Source organism: Capra hircus, chromosome 5 (assembly GCF_001704415.2).
Source record: "Capra hircus breed San Clemente chromosome 5, ASM170441v1, whole genome shotgun sequence".
Classification (NCBI taxonomy): Eukaryota; Metazoa; Chordata; class Mammalia; order Artiodactyla; family Bovidae; genus Capra; species Capra hircus.
Genome location: NC_030812.1, coordinates 96156103 through 96175014, shown reverse-complemented (window position 1 = coordinate 96175014; position 18912 = coordinate 96156103). Strand labels below are relative to the sequence as shown.

The window sequence follows — 18912 nt, the reverse complement described above, 5'->3', positions numbered from 1 at the left end:
TATTGGCAAATTAGTAAATTTCCATCACAGATTCCCTTTTGGCTCACTTCAGCCCTTAATACATCACACTATCAGTCCGCATTATGTTCACGGCACTATTTAAAACTGAGTCCCTCATACTATGCGTCCATTACAAAAACCAGGAAAAAGGTTATATTAGTCAAGGATATAACGCTAAGTGCTGCATAAGGCTAAGAAACAGCCCCAAAACATTTACAATTTAAAATGCAAGGGTGGTAATAATCTGATATTTATTGGGCACCTTTCTTTATGGTACTTTCCTTGGAAAACTACAAAATCTGCATACAACATTAAGTGGCAGCTAAATGTCTTTCATGACTTTCAAGTCAAACATTATAATTTCTACTAAACATCTGGTCTACAAAATCCAAAGAACCTTTCTGGTCATCTAAGTCCTCACAAGTCTTAAGAATAACAACAAAAAAAAGTGCGGGGCGGGGCGGGGGGAGTAGTGGACAAGTCAATCTAAGTTAGCAATACTGATTACAACCTAGGATTTCTAAAGGACTATGTATAAATCTATACACACTATTAAAAAGAAATCCCAGAGTTCATCCTGTCCAAACATCCTTCTGATACTTGAATACTTTCTACAATATTGTCATCAATATCTATTTAGCAATATATTAAATTGGATATCTAAAAGGTGTAATTTGATTTCCAATACTGTTTTAATCTACTAAAGAAATACGCTGGATCCCCACACTTTCTGAGTTGTAGCATATATGCCATGCATTCAATATTTTCATTCCAAGGCACTTACCTTCAGACTTCCTAATACCCAGACTTCCTAACTCAAATAATCACCACATCTCTTTAGTGAACCCTTACAAGAGCTCAGAAATCCTTATTTTCCTTTATTAACTTCCTACCAATCTTTCTCTGCTGCTGCTGCTGAGTCACTTCAGTCGTGTCCGACTCTGTGCGACCCCACAGATGGCAGCCCACCAGGCTCCCCCGTCCCTGGGATTCTCCAGGCAAAAACACTGGAGTGGGTTGCCATTTCCTTCTCCAATGCACGAAAGTGAAAAGTGAAAGTGAAGTTGCTCAGTCGTGTCCGACTCTTTGCGACCCCATGGACTGCAGCCCACCAGGCTCCTCCATCCATGGGATTTTCCAGGCAAGAGTACTGGAGTGGGGTGCCATCGCCTGCTCCGAATCTTTCTCTAGTGCCATTCTAACCTTTTTCTGCTTTCCTGAAGACAAATTCCATGCTCTGAATCCTTCATCCCACATCATCTCACAAAGTAATCTCAACGAAGCAGGAAGTGAGGTAAATATTATACATCCCCAACATCTTAAACCTCTCAAAAATCTCTTTATATCCCATCCATCAGCCTCTATGTTGTCCTCAGTCTCAAATGACAAGTTTCCCTTCCTCCTTTCTCAGTCTACACCTATATTTGCAACTAAAAGGCAGGTTAAGCATGACCAGAATAATTAACACTATATTATATGGAGAACATTCTACATAGGTGGAATACGTCAACATTCATTTTCCAACTGGAAATAGACCTTTTAGGAAGCTCAATGATCTCATCCTCTCATATACTCTCTCGTTTGAATGGTATATATATATTGGTCATTCTGTGAAATCTTATTTCTTTTGTATATAAGTTACATCATTTATATTCAATAAAATGCACAGATACATATTTAAAGTGTACAGTTTAATAAACTTTAATAAATGTATGCAACTGTGACAACCACTCCAATCAAGACAGAATATTTCTATTACTCCCAAAGTTCTCTGTTCCTTTGCCATATATCCCAGTTACTCCTGGCCCCGCCAACCACTGAGCTGCTTTCTGTTGCTACTGATCAGCTTTGCCTGTTATCTAGATTTTTGTGGAATCTTGTAGTGTATACTCTTTTGTTGGCATATTTTTGAGATTCATCCATTTTGTTGTATGTGTCAACATTACTGTTGAGCAGAATTCCACTGTATGTATATACTAAAATTTGTTTATCCATTTTCCAGTGTGTAGACATTCAGACTGTTTACAGTTTTTAGCTATTATTAGTGAAGCTGCTGTAACAATTCATGTACAAATTTTTGTGGAGTCATACATTTTCACTTCTCTTGAATAAACAAGTAGGAATGGGACTGCTGGGTCACATAGGAAGTTCGTATGCTGATCAACATTTCTGAATGCTGCAAAGAAGTCAAGAATTAAGGACAGATAAGGGAAGTTGGATCTGGTTGTGAAAACTTGGAGAAAGCAGTTTAGCTGAGTGATAGATGGGAAGTTGGACTAAACAAGTCAATAGCTAACAGATGGTTAAATGAAGTGTACATCAATACTGTAAGATTTTGTGGTTAATTATTCTCTTGGTGATAGAAAGGTTAGCTTTATTAAAAACAAAATGTTTTGATAGCGGGGACCTGGCAGGAGCCATTGCAGATATAAGAAGCAGGATGATGAGATGGCCAACCAGAAGCTGCATGGGCAGACCTGAAACTCGGGCTGGAGATGACTTGAAAATCACTGGACTTGAGCTGCTTGTGATCAGGTAAACTCAGATAACCTTCTCTTCTATACTTCCGTACTTAAAGAACAAGAGTATGGACAAGAAAATTTTACAAGTTGGCCATCTCTCCCTGCCATAAAATTAAATTCATCACCTTTCTCCCACAGGAAACCCTCAAGTCAATGATATCACAATTTTCCTAATTTATCTGTTGGGTCATGGAGCCATCCTTGACACCTTCCTTTCCCCCTTCTCTCTGGGCCCCGTCTGCCGATTACAATCTTCTTGATTCTTCCTTAGCAGGTCCTTATCTCTGCCTCTTGTTTTGCACTTTTTAGACCACTACCCTACCCCAGCCCTTCATTACCCCATGCTAAACTACCTCAATAGTAAAAGATCTCAACACTCTCCCTTCCCTTTTCTACTTCTTGTGTGTGTGTTAGTTGCTCAGTCGTGTCTGACTTTTTGTGACCCCATGGACTGGGTCCTGAGGGGTCCTGCCAGGATCCTCTGTCCATAGCATTCTCCCGGCAGGAATACCAGAATGGGTTGCCATTCCCTTCTCCAGGCGATATTCCCAATCCAGGGATTGAACCTGAGTCTCTTGCATTGAAGGCAGATTCTTTACCATCTGAGTCACCAGGAAGCCTACTTCTAATACTTGTTATTTTATCCAATTCAAAAAGGTTTCTGATATCCTTTGCCTACAATTAAAAAGCCTCAATACCTCAGGGCTCCACTAGGTGACTTTTACCTATAACTTTATCTTACCCTCAGAGAAGACGATGGCACCCCACTCCAGTACTCTTGCCTGGAAAACCCCATGGACGGAGGAGCCTGGTAGGCTACAGTCCACAGGGTCGCAAAGAGTCGGACACGACTGAGCAACTTCACTTTCACTTTTCACTTTCATGCATTGGAGAAGGAAATGGCAACCCACTCCAGTGTTTTTGCCTGGAGAATCCCAGGGACGGCAGAGTCTGGTGGGCTGCCGTCTATGGATGGGGTCACACAGAGTCGGACATGACTGAAGCAACTTAGCAGCAGCAGCAGCAGCCCAGCTGACACATTGACTTGGTCTGACCAGTTTAGTCAGGCTTCTCTGTTCCCCACAGACCCCTAAACTTTGGCTAGCTCTAAGCTTAAGCAAGCCCATCCAGAACACCCTCTCTTAAGAACTCATTTGAAGTACCAGCTCAACACACACACACCCCACCCCACCCCCACCCCTCCTGTTAAAACTGCCCGGGTCATGTCATCTGCTAACCTCTAACCACTTGCCCCACTTTCCCACAAAGATCCTGCTGGTACTATTCACTGAAAGCCCTTTTTGTGTTTGATTCTGAGATACCTGCTACCTTGTGGTCAGGGCAATCTCCTTATTGCAAAAGCCTTTTCAAATAGAATCTCTCCTTGCCAAGTAGGAATTTATTTTTATTTGACATCTGTATAGTGACATGACTTGGATGAGGATTGGACCTCACCCATGCCACCCCCACCTCAATAATCATATTTCGAGAGTCATTTCAACTCCTCTCCTGCTAAGAGATTCAGGTATCTTTCCCTGAGTTTAAATCCTGAACCAGTGCTGCTGCTGCTGCTAAGTCACTTCAGTCATGTCCGACTCTGTGCAAACCAATGCTATAGCCATCTTATCTGCTACAACATGGTGAGAAGTTATTTTAATATTTTCCAGCAAAGAATTTTTTTGACTCTCTGACCCCAACACACCTCAACCAACACACCTCAACCATTACATTCCAACTCTTGAGTGGGAATATTCCCAGCTCTTCTGTGAGGCCTCTTTCCCGACTCCTATAGTGGAGATGACAGAAGGGAATTTCCTTGGCTCCTCACAAAGGAATACTCTTTCCCAGCTCTTTCAAAGTCTCATGTCTGGTTTAACTATCTAATCCCATAGATAATTCTCACTACATTGAACGCCCTTCCATCTTACCCAACATGCTTCACCATTACAGCACTAATTCAGTCCAGTATCTTCAAAAAATGGCAGACTTTTACTACGAAAACTTAGAACTTCCATATCCTCCTTGAGAAAACAGGATGGATCTCCCTAAAACCTCACCTTTTCCACCATCCTCTCCCTTCCTCCTTTTTACCACCCTCAAGCTTCCCTTCAGATCCCCCTGAATCCTTAACTGTCCTCCTTTAATACCCCAATCTCTTCAACCCCCCTTATCCACTCTTCTCACACCAACCCCTCAGCTCCCTGTAGTCACTATCACTTTAAGACTCCCTTTAACTCACTAGGGACTCTTGGACCTGGAGTCAAAAATACAAATTGGAAACAGGCTAGATCTTTTATCCACTCAAATTGAGCTTCTGAGACACCCAGACAGCCTGTGGTCTCTCTTCCATCCCTCACTCAAAATGCAGTCCACAGTCTCCGTTAGATTACATGTCAGGGCAAAGAAAATCCAAAAGGTCTCCTCCACAAATCATGGTGGGAAGACATTAGCCTTCACAGTGACTGAGCAGGTAATCTCAACCTGCCCTATCTGCCAGAAACACAATTAAAAATAAAGGAAGGAAGAGAATGAGCTCTTCTATACAAACCATCAGTGAGCTGAAACTTTAAACTGAAGCTGTAGTAAGCTCTCTATTTAAGTGTTCCTATGTGTACATGTGTATGCATGTTATATGTATGTGTACATATGTGTGTATCTGTACATACATATGCATACATGTATCTATATGTGTGTGTATATATATCTATATATAGAACATATTAGAAAATTACTTCCCTACCTTCAGTTGGTATTGCCAAGTTTAATTTTACATTGTGAAATCCCTTAAAGGAGTTCTATTCTGAGTCGAACTGATGGTGGTGGAGGTGGCAGCGGCACAATTCTGTGAAAAGACTAAAAACTACTGAATTATACACTTGAATTGCATGGTGTCACTAAAGCTGTTAAAATGAAAACAACAAAAAGTGCTCATAGAAGATATTTCCAGAAATTAAGGAAATTAAAATTCTTAACCTTTCACAACTTTAATTGTAGAAACTAACCCAAATGTTTTAAAAATCCAAGTTAAAAAACATTTAGGCAAATCTTTGGTATGTGAGACTAGTTTGATATCATAGGTTTAATAAAAGCAGCTATGTCTTCTGAGTTACAGGTATTAAGTATAACACAAGAGTCCATTTTTATTCTACTTGAAAACTCTCTTCCTAAACTTTTACAGGTTTATTGATAGAATAAACTAGCATTATATCTATATCTGTATTTAGACAAATTGAGTCATTATTCTGACAAAGTGTATTTTGAAAGTAATTATACCTTGTAATAGCCCAACTTGAAGATCGTTTCCAAAATCTTTCAGCATAAGTCTAAGGCTTTAAGTTACTAAGTTATTCATTAAATACCTAGGTCATTTCTATGTAAGACAGAACACTGAGGCATAAGCATTTCAAGTTTATATAGGTTTCTGATTCTTATTTTCATGGCACCAAGAAGCTATGTATATTTGAGTCTTTAATAAATACATTCACTTCTGCCACACTGAGAAGTTGTACTATTTGGAAGAATACGACTATAAGAAGTTGTAAGTTGTAAGATGTATATTCATAAGCTCCGCCAGTCTACTACAAAATGCTGGTGTATGACAAGTCACAATTCTTTACCTCACAGTTTTCTCTGTAAAATAGAAGTTACTGTAATTATAAATTACAATCTTGTATGTAAAGGAGACATTTTAAAGGAGAAATGATAACAGAAACGAACAACTCTGTATACAAGTTATGCAAGATGTTGCTGTTAAGGAAAAAGAAAACAGTACTAAAGTAAAATGACTAAAAGTGTTTCAGAATGAGAAAAAGGAACATGTATAGAACAAAACCTGAATAGAACAGAATGTTTTAACAAATTCATGAAAAAAATAATTTTGTCATCAAAGCCACTAAGACCTGACAGGTTTATTTGTAAGATTTTCAGAAAATGCTTCACTATCAAATATACTTATATAAAACTAAAATCTGATTTTCTACTAAAATGACAAAAATTTTTTGGGTTACTGATCTGCTCTTAAAGAGGTTATAAAAGGTTTTTCTTTGCCTTCTGAGTAACCAATCTCCCAGGAAGCCAAAAATTCAGTGTCTTTTCAGAATTTCCTGTACTTGGTCTTAATTTTATCACATCTTACTATTTTTAAAAAGTCTTCTCACTTTTGAAAGAGATAAGGTTGCTTCCTATGTTCACTTTCAAAAAAACTTTGTTTTTGACACTGATCCATGATCCTATTTAATAGAATGTTCGAATTTCCTCACAGTTTTTGACATTCTGTCTTTTCAAAATAAAATACTAAATGATGTGTTTTGTACCTGTAACTCTTTAGAATTTCCTAAAGGGCCTCTGGAAGTTCACAAAGGATTAATCCTTTCACCTTGTAAAAAGAGAGGCATTAAAAATAATTGGTTTATTTGATCAATGTTATGCTTCCAATGTTACGGGAAGCACAGTCAAGTCAGAAGAGATGCTTACCCTCCCTAAATTAAATCTGAATGGGTAAAATGTCAATATGATTAAAAGTTGAATGAGGTTCCTGGAAATTTATCATTAGTCTCAGTGTCCACAACATGTTTCTATTGATCAACAGACTGAGCAGTGCTTTCTCCAATATTACACAATAGTACAGTGTCAATTGTAATTTTCATTACTCTTTTATGATTTTTTTTAGTATTATCTTGGTCATAACTTCATTTCTTTAATTTGAATACAGTATATTCTTGGTAGACCAGTGAGGGTTCTCCATCAGGGACTCACACAACTTTTTTATGGAATTTTATTAGACAGATGTTCACAACTTACTCCAGACTTAACTAAAAAAGATTTACTTGATAACCTTGATATTATTCTTCATATGCTCTAACTATATGCTTCAAGATACATTATGTCTCAGGATTACTACATACCTGTAAGTCTTCTCTGCAAAGATTATATTCATTTATACTCATGAATCAATGTAATATCTACTTCTTAAAAATAAGATTAATCATTATGTTTACAGGTATTTTGCCTAAAACTTGTCTGAACTTATTTTGGTGTGCATACCATAAAGACAACCAAACTTATTTATCAAATGCATTATTTTCTATAACAAACTCTCATCGCATCTTTCAGTTTTGAAATTACCCATAATAAACTATCACCATCACTTTAAGTCTTGTCATTACAGAGTGCTGAGTGTTGTTTTACTTTGATGTTTCTCTGAGAGCACCTGCAAATCAGCTACAGGCCAAGCATTTGTCTTCAACAAGTATTGCTGAAAGAGGACTGTACTCTTGGACACAAGCTTCTGATGGCATCACTGAAATAACTTAGAGACTATACTGAGTCAGGATTATGAATCCATGAGAGTGCTAACCCAAGATCTAGCAGAACAAGAATTAATCACTCAGGACTGAATAAACTGACAGTGACTGTGAGTTTTAAAATACTGCTGATGCTTTAATGTCCTATTCTCTAGATATAAGGAATGTTTCTCTTTTCTCTTAAGCTACCTGTAATTCAATGACAATATAAGTAACTTACAATGCAAGTTTACTTCTGTAAACGAACATAAGACATTTATCTTTATCTCCCTGATTCCATCATTCAAAAAAAACACTCAGGTATTAACTGAGTTTTCTTATTTTCATGGCAATATAGTTATTTGCATAAGTTCAATAAGAGTCTGAAACATTATTATGCAACCAAGGCTTTGACTGGATGTCATATTTGAAAGTCATGTTCCTTTAATCTAATACCACCAGACACTTTCAAGGAGCTGTGGTTGATTTTATGGAGCAATGCTTACAGTCCTCTTGGGAAAACCAGACTGGTACTTGGCTTACATAGTTCTCAGACTTAAAGGTAAAGTAAGCAAAGTTAATTTCAGGCAGGAACCCCAGGATATTCTGGGGACTTGAAGAATTCACCCAAATCTCTAAGTACTGCCAGTGAAATCCAATGGTGAGTACCTGACTTGGCTTTCTTGGCCTCAAGGGGCCTTTAAAGTTCATTCCAAGATTCCTTATTAAAAAATCCCACTGAAGCAAATTTAAAATGCCTACACCTACATAAATAATCAGACCAAACTTACAATGACTTTAGCCTACCTTGTTGTGGACTGAATGTTTGTGCCCCTCAAAATTCACATGCTGAAACCTTACACTCCCCCTCAAGTGAATGTTATCAGGAGGTACGGCCTTGGGGAGGTCATAAGGGCAAAATCCTCATAAATGGGACCAGTACCCTTGTAAGAGTCCAGGGACACCTCTCTTCTCTCTGCCCTGAGAGGATACAAAATGAAGTCTTAGCTGTTGCAACCTGAAGAGAGTCCTCACCAGAATCTGACCATACTGAGACCCTGCTGTTGGGCTATCAGCCTCCAGACTGTGATAAATGAAGTTCTGTTGTTTGTAAGTCAACCAGTCTATAGTCTGTTAGAGCAGCCTGAGTGGACTAAAACATACTCCTAAGACTGACAAATTTTGTTTTAAGCAACAGTAGGACTGACCAAGTGCTCAAAACTGCCCTTGCTTAGCCACTGACTTGGCTTGACCAAAAAGTCTAACTTTAGTCAGAATTTTCTCTTTCCTACAAGCCCCTAAAGTTTGGTTAGCCCTAAATTTAAGCAAGCTGATGTTAGGTCCCCAACAGCTCTTTCCAGGCCATCAACTGACTCTGCAGGAAATTAGAAACTCCAGTTTCACTTTCCTCATCTTGAATCTGCTCACCATCACCCACTCAGCTCACACTCCTACAAAGTTCCTGCTAGACTGCTCACGCTTCATACAAATCTTTTTGTGTTTTATTTTGAAATGCCTGTAGATGGTGCAGTCAGAGCATTCTCCCTATTGCAATTATCTTTCTGAATAAAGTCTTTCCTTACTCTAATCTGGATTGGCTTTTACTTATCAGTAATACAACAAACCACCTACATGCAAACTCCAAAATTTAGTTCAGTTCAGTCGTGTCTGACTCTGCGATCCCATAGACCACAGCCTGTCCAGCCTCCCTGTCCATCACCAACTACCGGAGTTTACTCAAACTCATGGCTGTTGAGTCGGTGATGCCATCCAACCATCTCAATCCCTATCGTCCCCTTCTCCCGCCTTCAATCTTTCCCAGCATCAGGGTCTTTTCCAGTGAGTCACTTCTTAACATCAGGTGGCCAAAGTATTGGGAGTTTCAGCTTCAGCATCAGTCCTTCCAATGAATATTCAGGACTGATTTCCTTTAGGACTGGTTGGATCTCCTTGCAGTCCAAGGGACTCTCAAGAGTCTTCTCCAACACCACAGTTCAAAAGCATCAATTCTTCAGCACTCAGCTCTCTTTATAGTCCAACTTTCACATCCATACATGACTACTGGAAAAACCATAGCTTTAACTAGACTGACCTTTGTTGGCAAAGTAATGTTTCTGCTTTTGAATATACTATCTAGTTGGTCATAACTTTTCTTCCAAGGAGTAAGCGTCTTTTAATTTCATGGCTGCCGTCACCATCTGCAGTGATTTTGGAGCCCCAAAAAATAAAGTCTGTCACTGTTTCCACTGTTTCCCCATCTATTTGTCATGAAGTCATGGGACCAGATGCCATGATCTCAAGTTTTCTGAATGTTAAGTTTTAAGCCAATTTTTTCACTCTCCTCTTTCTCTTTCATCAAGAGGCTTAGTTCTTCTTCGCTTTCTGCCATAAGGGTGGTGTCATCTGCATATCTGAAGTTATTGATATTTCTCCCAGCAATCTTGATTCCAGCTTGTGCTTCTTCCAGTCCAGCGTTTCTCATGATGTACTCTGCATAAAAGTTAAATAAGCAGGGTGACAGTATACAGCCTTGACGTACTCCTTTTCCTATTTGGAACCAGTCTGTTGTCACCCTGCTTATTTAACTTATCTGCAGAGTACATCATGAGAAACCCGGGGGTGGAAGAAGCACAAGCTGGAATCAAGATTGCCAGGAGAAATATCAATAACTTCAGATATGCAGACGACACCACCCTTATGGCAGAAAGCGAAGAAGAACTAAAGAGCCTCTTGACCTCCAAAATTACAATGATATTTATTTTCCCCTATCAAAAGTGACTGGTATCACTTTCAAAACCATAAGATACAGGTGAATTCAGATGCACACAGAAGGCACTGTGTGTAAAATCACTGTCCAGAGTACAAGCAATCTGGCCTTAGGTCAGTCATTCATCTTTCTAGTGTCAATTAACAACTTAAAAATTCACTTTTTTTTTTTTGCCTAAAAGTATGATTTCACTCCACATCCCCAAGCTCCTGGCCCTTCCAAGCAAGGTATTACAGAAACAAAATTTAGCACTGAATTACTTAGTTTTCATTAAACTGAGCCCAGGCACACTTCAGAATTTTCCAATCTCTCATGTGAATGACCTAAACCTTTTGTGCGAAAAGTCACTACTGCCACAAATAACACTAACAGCTTGAGAAACAAAAGCAGGTACTAATAATAACAAATAACTGTTTTCCTTATACTTATGATGAATTATGTTTTAAATGAATAATCTCAAAGGCAAACATTCTATTCTTTAGGTTGCCTAGTCCAGGTATCTGACTAAATTTCCAAGTTATTCACAAGAAGCAGAATTCTATTAAGGGGAGGCTCCTTTTACAGAAGAAATATAAAGACTCTCTCTCATATAAAGAATGAAACATACAAGTCAGGAGCTCAGTATAGTATTTACCCACCCTACAGGGAGAAGTCCATCAATCGAATGATTTTAATTATTATAAACAAATAATACAATGACAAAAATTTCAATTAGCAACTTTATTTTCTCCATAAATATGGGCAATTTTAAAATAAATCTCACAGTCAACTATTTATTCTTATTTATAATAATCACATAAAAGGTTCAAGTTGTAATCCCTCAAAAGGTAAGATAAGTAGAGGCCATGTTGTTTATTTAAATTAACAGAAAATATCAAAGTATTTCACGTAGTTTTAGTTGCAGAATAATCAAGTTCAAAACTTACTGGCCTAAAACAGTGCCCAAAACATGTTTTGTCTTTCCTGAGCATTAATATTTCTTTTAAATTAGCCATCTTAACAATAGAAACTCTTCACGCAAAATCTACTACTGACCATGCATTATGCTATCTATCCCTTTGCAAACAAAAATGAGTTCTCACAGAAATCTTGGAAGATACTATCCCCATCTAAGAGTAGGAACCAAAGCTAGGTAACCTGTCCAAGGGTGCCAAAGTGGTAGAAGACTTGAACTTGGTTTGTCAACAAAGCCTATAGCTTTCTGCTACAGTGCCCCTCCGTATAGTCTTCTCAGAATATGTTTGCAATAAAATGTCCATGATAAAAATCAATTTTCTCATAGTACTTACCCATGGCCTAAACATAACTATAACCTGTTTACTTATTTTTCCATTATGTTCAGTTTATAAATTCACATAGAATACTTTCCATTTATATACTCCTTCAAAGAACCTTCCTTGATACTCAAAAAAAGACTAACCTTTCTGAGAGTCAAAGCATATACAACTAACTATACAGAAAAGCATTTCAGTTCAGCAAATGGAAAAATTTCAATTAAAGAAAAGAAAAATTCTCTGAAAAACTGAACCATGGGAAATTACTGTTAGGCCTGATGAAAACAATGAGCTGAAACCCAAAAGTTTCATAACCAAATTATTTCCTAGCCAGATGAGCAAATCTAAAGCCAAGTAAGTAAGCAGGGATTAAAGTATCAAATTTAATTATATGAAACTGTCATCAAATATCAATTCACATGACTCACCCTAATGCTTAAAAGGCTACCTAGCTCAGGTTCTCTCTACATGTGTTCTTGGAACACAGGTTCAGCAGAATGTTACAAAATTACAGAATTCACCAAAAAAAGTTCATTGTTGAGTTTGGGAAACAGTGGATTTTCACAAAGTTAAAACTGGTCTCTACCCTATAACTTCTCAGAGCCCTTAGTGTGTTACTATGAATTAAGAACCTGCAAAGGAAGATTCATTATCCTAATGAAGCTAATGAAGGTGTACAAAGATGAAATGACCTATCCAAGGTCACACAGCTAGCTACTGGCAAACTTAGAATGAGAATCAATTCTGATTCCCACTCCAAAATTCATTTTATCTTCCTAAGATCTCATTATACTGGATATTAATTAATTCGCCAAGGACCACTCCTATAAAAATTTGAGATGGAAAACACTAGTGGCTTGTGCTGACAGTATTTACCACCACCCCACCCCACCCCCGCCAAAACAAATTAACAACAAAAAAAGATAAGTAGCACAGGATTCTTACAAAACAACAAAGCCTTCTCAAAATATGCTGGGACACAGTATTTATAAAATTTACACACCTACGGTATTCCAAACTTTGCAGTTCAGTCGCTCAGTCGTGTCCGACTCTTTGCGACCCCATGAATTGCAGCAAGCCAGGCCTCCCTGTCCGTCACCATCTCCTGGAGTTCACTCAAACTCATGTCCATCAAGTCGGTGATGCCATCCAGCCATCTCATCCTCTGTCGTCCCCTTTCCCTCCTGCCCCCAATCCTTTCCAGCATCAAAGTCTTTTCCAATGAGTCAGCTCTTCGAATGAGGTGGCCAAAGTACTGGAGCTTCAGTTTTAGCATCATTCCTTCCAAAGAACACCCAGGACTGATCTCCTTGCAGTCCAAGGGACTCTCAAGAGTCTTCTCCAACACCACAGTTCAAAAGTATTAATTCTCACGTGCTCAGCTTCTTCACAGTCCAACTCTCACATCCATACATGACTACTGGAAAAACCATAGCCTTGACTAGACAGACCTTTGTTGGCAAAGTAATGTCTCTGCTTTTGAATATACTATCTAGGTTGGTCATAACTTTCCTTTTCTAGGAAATCAGAGCTATAATCTTTTCTAACCAGTAACTGGATGGAAGTTAAGGATGGCAACCTAGATGGTGAGGTCCATCAGAGCAGGGCGCATGTTGATTTTGCTCACCAATGTACCATCAGAGTCTGATACACAGTAGGTATTCCACAGCTAATTGCTGAAAGAATGAACAACAAATCCATGCTCTAATATTAATCAGCTGTAAGATTTTGATCAAGTTATAATCTCTCTGAATGTGAGTTTCCCCACTTGCAAATGAAGTGGTTAGACCAGAGGATCAAAATCTTTAAGAACTTGTGAATCTCATAGAAATTAAATCTCAAATCCCCACCATCTGAGGATATGTCTACCATTGAAAATTGTAACAAAAAATAACATTTGCAAATCACTTTATATTCAGTATTTCATTTAATATGACCAAAAAATTTGCAAACTAGCTTGGTAATACTACCCACATTTTACATATAAAGAAACTGGAGCCCAGAGAAACTGACTAGATCAGAATCATAAGGTTATTTGGTAGTGAAGCACAGACTTTAGGAGAAGGCAATGGCAACCCACTCCAGTACTTTTGCCTGGAAAATCCCATGGACGGAGGAGCCTGGCAGGCTGGAGTCCATGGGGTCGCGAAGAGTTGGACAGGACTGAATGACTTCACTTTCACTTTTCACTTTTATGCACTGGAGAAGGAAATGGCAACCCACTCGTGTTCTTGCCTAGAGAATCCCAGGGACAGGATTCCGCATCTGTGGGGTCGCACAGAGTTGGACACAACTGAAGTGACTTAACAGCGGCAGCATGGACTTTAAACTCAAGATTTGGGTGCTGAAGTCCCCCAATCTTTCCATTACACCTTGTCCTCTGATGATAAGGATGAGGACACAGTCCAGATAATGATAGCATTATTTCCCGGCTTTCAGCTATTGATTTAACTGGGCCAGAGGACCAAAGGTCTCCCAAACTCTCCCATCATCCCATCTTCCCAATGTTAAACCTCCAACTCTTCTGTGAAGAAAAGTGATCTTAATACAACAAATGATCTTAATACAACAAAGTAATCACTTCTCCCTGGAGTCCAAGATTACCTAATAACACAATTTTAAGAGGATGACATTATCAAGGAATGAGAAAACCCTAAATTATGAATAAAAATCTTTCACAGTAAAAATAGTTTTAGTTCAAATATATACCCATGGTTAAGTATGTTAAATTCAAAGGCCACCTTAAACCATGATTAGACTATATTTATTTTTTTTTTAATTTTTTATTTTTTTTTTAATTTTAAAATCTTTAATTCACTTTCGGAAATTCTGTTGGTGGAAATGAGGCAATCTGTACTATTAACTTTTCTAGGTCTTCTTACATAATATCATACGTCACAATATTATTTCAAATGTAACTTCTCTTAACTCCAATAATGAATAAACTCAATTCTGGGCTCAATTCTGGTGTTAAACAAGTGGCATTTACAACATAACCTTCTCTTCCAAGAAATACAACTGGGCAACCAGAAGCATCTGGGTAATGGAATGCAATTTCATCAAGGCTTTAACCCAACAGGGGACTCTATTTGTTAATTCTATTAACCTTCTGTCTTATTCTATGTCAAATAAAATTGTTTCTCACAACTATAGCAAAATCCCCTTCAATAGGAACTATATCATACTAAAATAAATATATAATTACTAGACCTCTCAAGTACATACCACTACATCCAATTCTCTGCCAAGAAAATAAAATAAGCACTAGCTTTCTAAAGTTTACACGTGGAAATAGTTTAGAATATGCTTACAGTGAGTTGTAATTAAGTATAAGTAGATAAAACAGGCAGACCTAATAATCCTGCTGTTGCAGCTGCTGTTCAGTCACTTCAGTTGTGTCTCAGTTAAATCAACAGCTCTTTTGCGACCCCCAAGGACTGTAGCCTGCCAGACTCCTCGGTCCATGGGATTTCCCAGGCAAGAACATTGGAGTGGGTTGCCATTTCCTTCTCCAGGGGATCTCCCTGAATAATCCTGAAGTGTAACTAAAGAAAAAAATTCCTCCTCCAAAACAATGTCAATCACGCTCATCCAATAAACATATACTCAGAAATGGCATATCCAGCTCATTTATAACACAAGACTGTTACTATTGTGTTCTGGAAACTTCAGTAAGTGTGCACACTGAACATAAATTTAGCCTATTAAATTAACAGCTAAAAATCTCCTTAGACCCAAGAGGTCCCATACCTGAAAAGAACTGACCGAGAACACAAGTGAGAATTGTTAACTGAAACCAAAGCTTCAAGTCATTCCGTCAATTGGTACTTAAATTCCTCTGCTGGTAAATGCCCCATAGCATCAGAGTCATCACCACTTCACCACTGATGTGAGAAGAGCTGTTGAAATCTTGCAGGCCAGTCAAAAACCTCAGTGAACTGTCACAAAATAAAAGTCGCAGCATGTGTGACAGTTTCGCAGGCCAATCTAAAAAACAAAACCTGGGACCATCGAATTTACGCGATTCTCAGGGCAAATTACCTAGAATAGCCTATGTTATTTACCAACGTGCCACGCAGTCCCCAGGGGAGCGCAGCAGATGATAACTTAGGTCCCAGGACAGGCTCCTCTCCACCAAGGATGACTTTCCTACTTGGTGCCAACTGTACACTTGCATGCTCCGAAAATAGGGGCAAGTCCTGAATACCAGAGGTTGCAAGGGCAACGTTTCTATTTTATTACGGGCTGGAGCCCAGGCGATTCCCCAAGGCTGAAAACACTCGACCTATAACCTCGGAGTCCCTTTCCAACGATGCTCTCACCCACGATCATTACATCCTCCACGGAAACCAGTTATTAGTTTCTACAAGGCCTGGAAAAAATAGTAAGAGGGCTCTAAAAGTTCACGGGACCCACAGGGAAAAGGTGGGGGCTTGGAGGGAGAAATCCAAGCGCTGAAGCATCTTGGGCTCCAACGTTCCGAGAGCCAAGATCCATACAAAGCCCCTCGTCCCCGGTGACTGCAGGCAGGAGACCCACCGATCTCCAGTCACTCGGACAGGATGGGGCTCCGGAGGGAGGTCACCCCGCCAGGCAGCCCGGACGAACGCTCTGTCCGGACGCGGTGGGGCAAGCGAGGCGGGGGCTGCAGCGTGGCCGGGCGGAGCGCGCAGCCCCTTCTCCCGGGCCCCTTGCTCCCTCCTTCCCCACGACCAGGCCTCTCCCGACTCCTTTCCCAGCTTCGCCTCCCCCCCTCCCCTCCCCCCCGTAGACACAACAGAACGAGACCCCCTCCTTCCCTCCCGCAAACCCCACCAACTTTCCCGTCCCCCCGCTTTCTCTCCCACCTCTCAGGAGCACGCAGAAACTGCAGGCCAGGAGGCTCCTCAGGACGGCCCCCATCTTCCCTGCTCGCGTTCGCTTCTCTCACCGGCGAGGGGCGGCCCGAAGAGGGGGAGGCGAGGAGCCGGGGCGGCCGCCGCAGCGGCAGGTCTGCACGCTCATGCTTCCCAGCTTTCCAGAGAGAAGAAAGAAAAGGGGGCCCGTCAAGGCTCCGCGCGCGCCGCCGCGGCCGCCGCCGCCCTCTCTACCGCGCCGCTCCACCCGGAGCTCGCGCGACGCCAGCGTCTGCTTCCATCCCGCCGCCTCCTCCGCCGGCGCCCCGCTTCCCCCGCGCAGCTCCTCATTCAGCCTCTTCCTCTCACGCAGCGGCGCAGGGATACGCCTCCTACCGTCACGGATCGCCGCCGAGGTCTCCCTGCGCGCGGGCGAGCCCTCCCCTCCCTCGGTGCCGCCTCCCGGGCAGGTTAGAAAAGGAGAGGAGACCGTGCGCACAGCCTCGGCGAGGAGACCCCGGGAGATCTGCGGGACCAGTAGAAGCGGGCCAGAGGGGACAGGCCGCCCAGTGGCGCATTCCGAAGGGATTCTTTCCCGGGCCGGACCCTTCGGCCCTCCCCGCGGAGGGCGTGAAGCGACGTCGAACAACATCGGGAGCCGGCGTGGTCGGGACTACTTTCTGCGGCTCGGCCCGGCAGCCGCCTGCGCCGCTCTTTGTGCGGCCGCCGCCGACCGAGCCAGGTGAGGCTCCAGGTCCACGCCGGCCGCCACCTGGGCCGGGGCCGAGGTGGGAAGCAGGAGACTGCTGGCTGGGCCTGCAGAGCCGCAGGTCCACGCTCGGAGATTCACCTAGATCCCGATACGAGGCATGAGTTTAGTCCCAGGGTTGGAAATCTGTTTAAGCATCTTTTTTTTTTTTTTAAGGAAAATAAAAACTAATATTGCTTCCATCGGCTTTCAACATGGATATGGTGACGGGTATTCAAACGCCAAGAGAAAACTGAATTTTTAATTTTCTCCCCGTTTCCCAGAACTACAGACTGCCCCCCCCCCCCGCCCCAAATTTAGTCCGACAAGGACTAAAGGGTTTCTAAACCGGCAGATAAAATTCCAAGATAAATGCGTCAGCACCTAACAGAGCAAAGGGACGGTGGACAGAACGGTGCTAGGATTTTGCAAACTGCGTTTAGTGATGAATGTCTGGCATGTTGTGACGATCCGCTCTCAGATTGAGGAGGAAAAGATTCCTCGGAATCTCAGACTCTCGATTTTGCACAGCCTCTGGCCGGCTGCTCGCCGCAGCAGCCGCCTTTCACTGGGCGTTCAGGAGTAACGGCCCAGAAGCCCTTGGAATCACGTGGCAGCTTGGGGGTGGGGGGTGCGGGTGAAGCTGGGATGGCACCGCTGAGAGTTAACCTAAAGGAGCCATCAGCAGCAATCCACCCACCTGTCACTCACCCTTACTGTGGGCAGGTGGCGCGGAGCTGGAGCTACTCCAGCAGTGGTACTCAATATCTTATTAACACTGAAGTTCACCAAGTGCTGCTCACAGTCAGATTTGACACTCATAACTACCCTGGGGTAAGACAGGTTGTGTCACTTGGCATCCTCATTGCATCAGAAGAGGAAAATGGGAAACTAGGGGATTCAATGACTTTCCCAAGGTCACTCACGTAGACCATAGCAAGTCCTAACCTAACCCAGGTCTTCTGACCACAGATGCTCTATTTCCAGGAAATGGACACCGAGCCAAGGTGATGCGTGTCTGTAAGCAGATTGTTTAGCGAATCAGTCGTGTCCGACTCTCATGGGACCCCGGAGACTGTAGGCCGCCAGGCTCCTCCGTCCATGGGATTTTCCAGGCAAGAGTACTGGAGTGGGATGCCATTGCCTTCTCTATCCAGGCAGGCTCAGTTCAGTTCAGTCGCTCAGTCGTGTCCAACTCCTTGCGACCCCATGAATCGCAGCACGCCAGGCCTCCCTGTCCATCACCATCTCCGGGAGCTCATTCAGACTCACGTCCATTGAGTCTGTGATGCCATCCAGCCATCTCATCCTGGGTCATACCCTTCTCCTCCTGCCCCCAATCCCTCCCAGCATCAGAGTCTTTTCCAATGAGTCAACTCTCCACATGAGGTGGCCAAAGTACTGGAGCTTCAGCTTCAGCATCATTCCTTCCAAAGAAATCCCAGGGCTGATCTCCTTCAGAATGGACTGGCTGGATCTCCTTG

At 41.6% G+C, this 18912-nt stretch overlaps 1 protein-coding gene across 2 annotated transcripts in view; it reads right to left on the bottom strand.

The window, feature by feature from the left end:
* LRP6 (LDL receptor related protein 6) overlaps positions 1-16824 on the bottom strand; it is a 170282-nt gene extending 153458 nt beyond the window's left edge. Inside the window, exon 1 of one of the 2 annotated variants that reach the window (XM_018048470.1) lies at positions 16693-16824. In XM_018048470.1, coding sequence (XP_017903959.1) covers positions 16693-16747 — 55 coding nt within the window. In that variant the 5' untranslated portion in view covers positions 16748-16824. The remainder of the gene's footprint in view (positions 1-16692) is intronic. The other variant, XM_018048471.1, reaches the window with a different exon arrangement.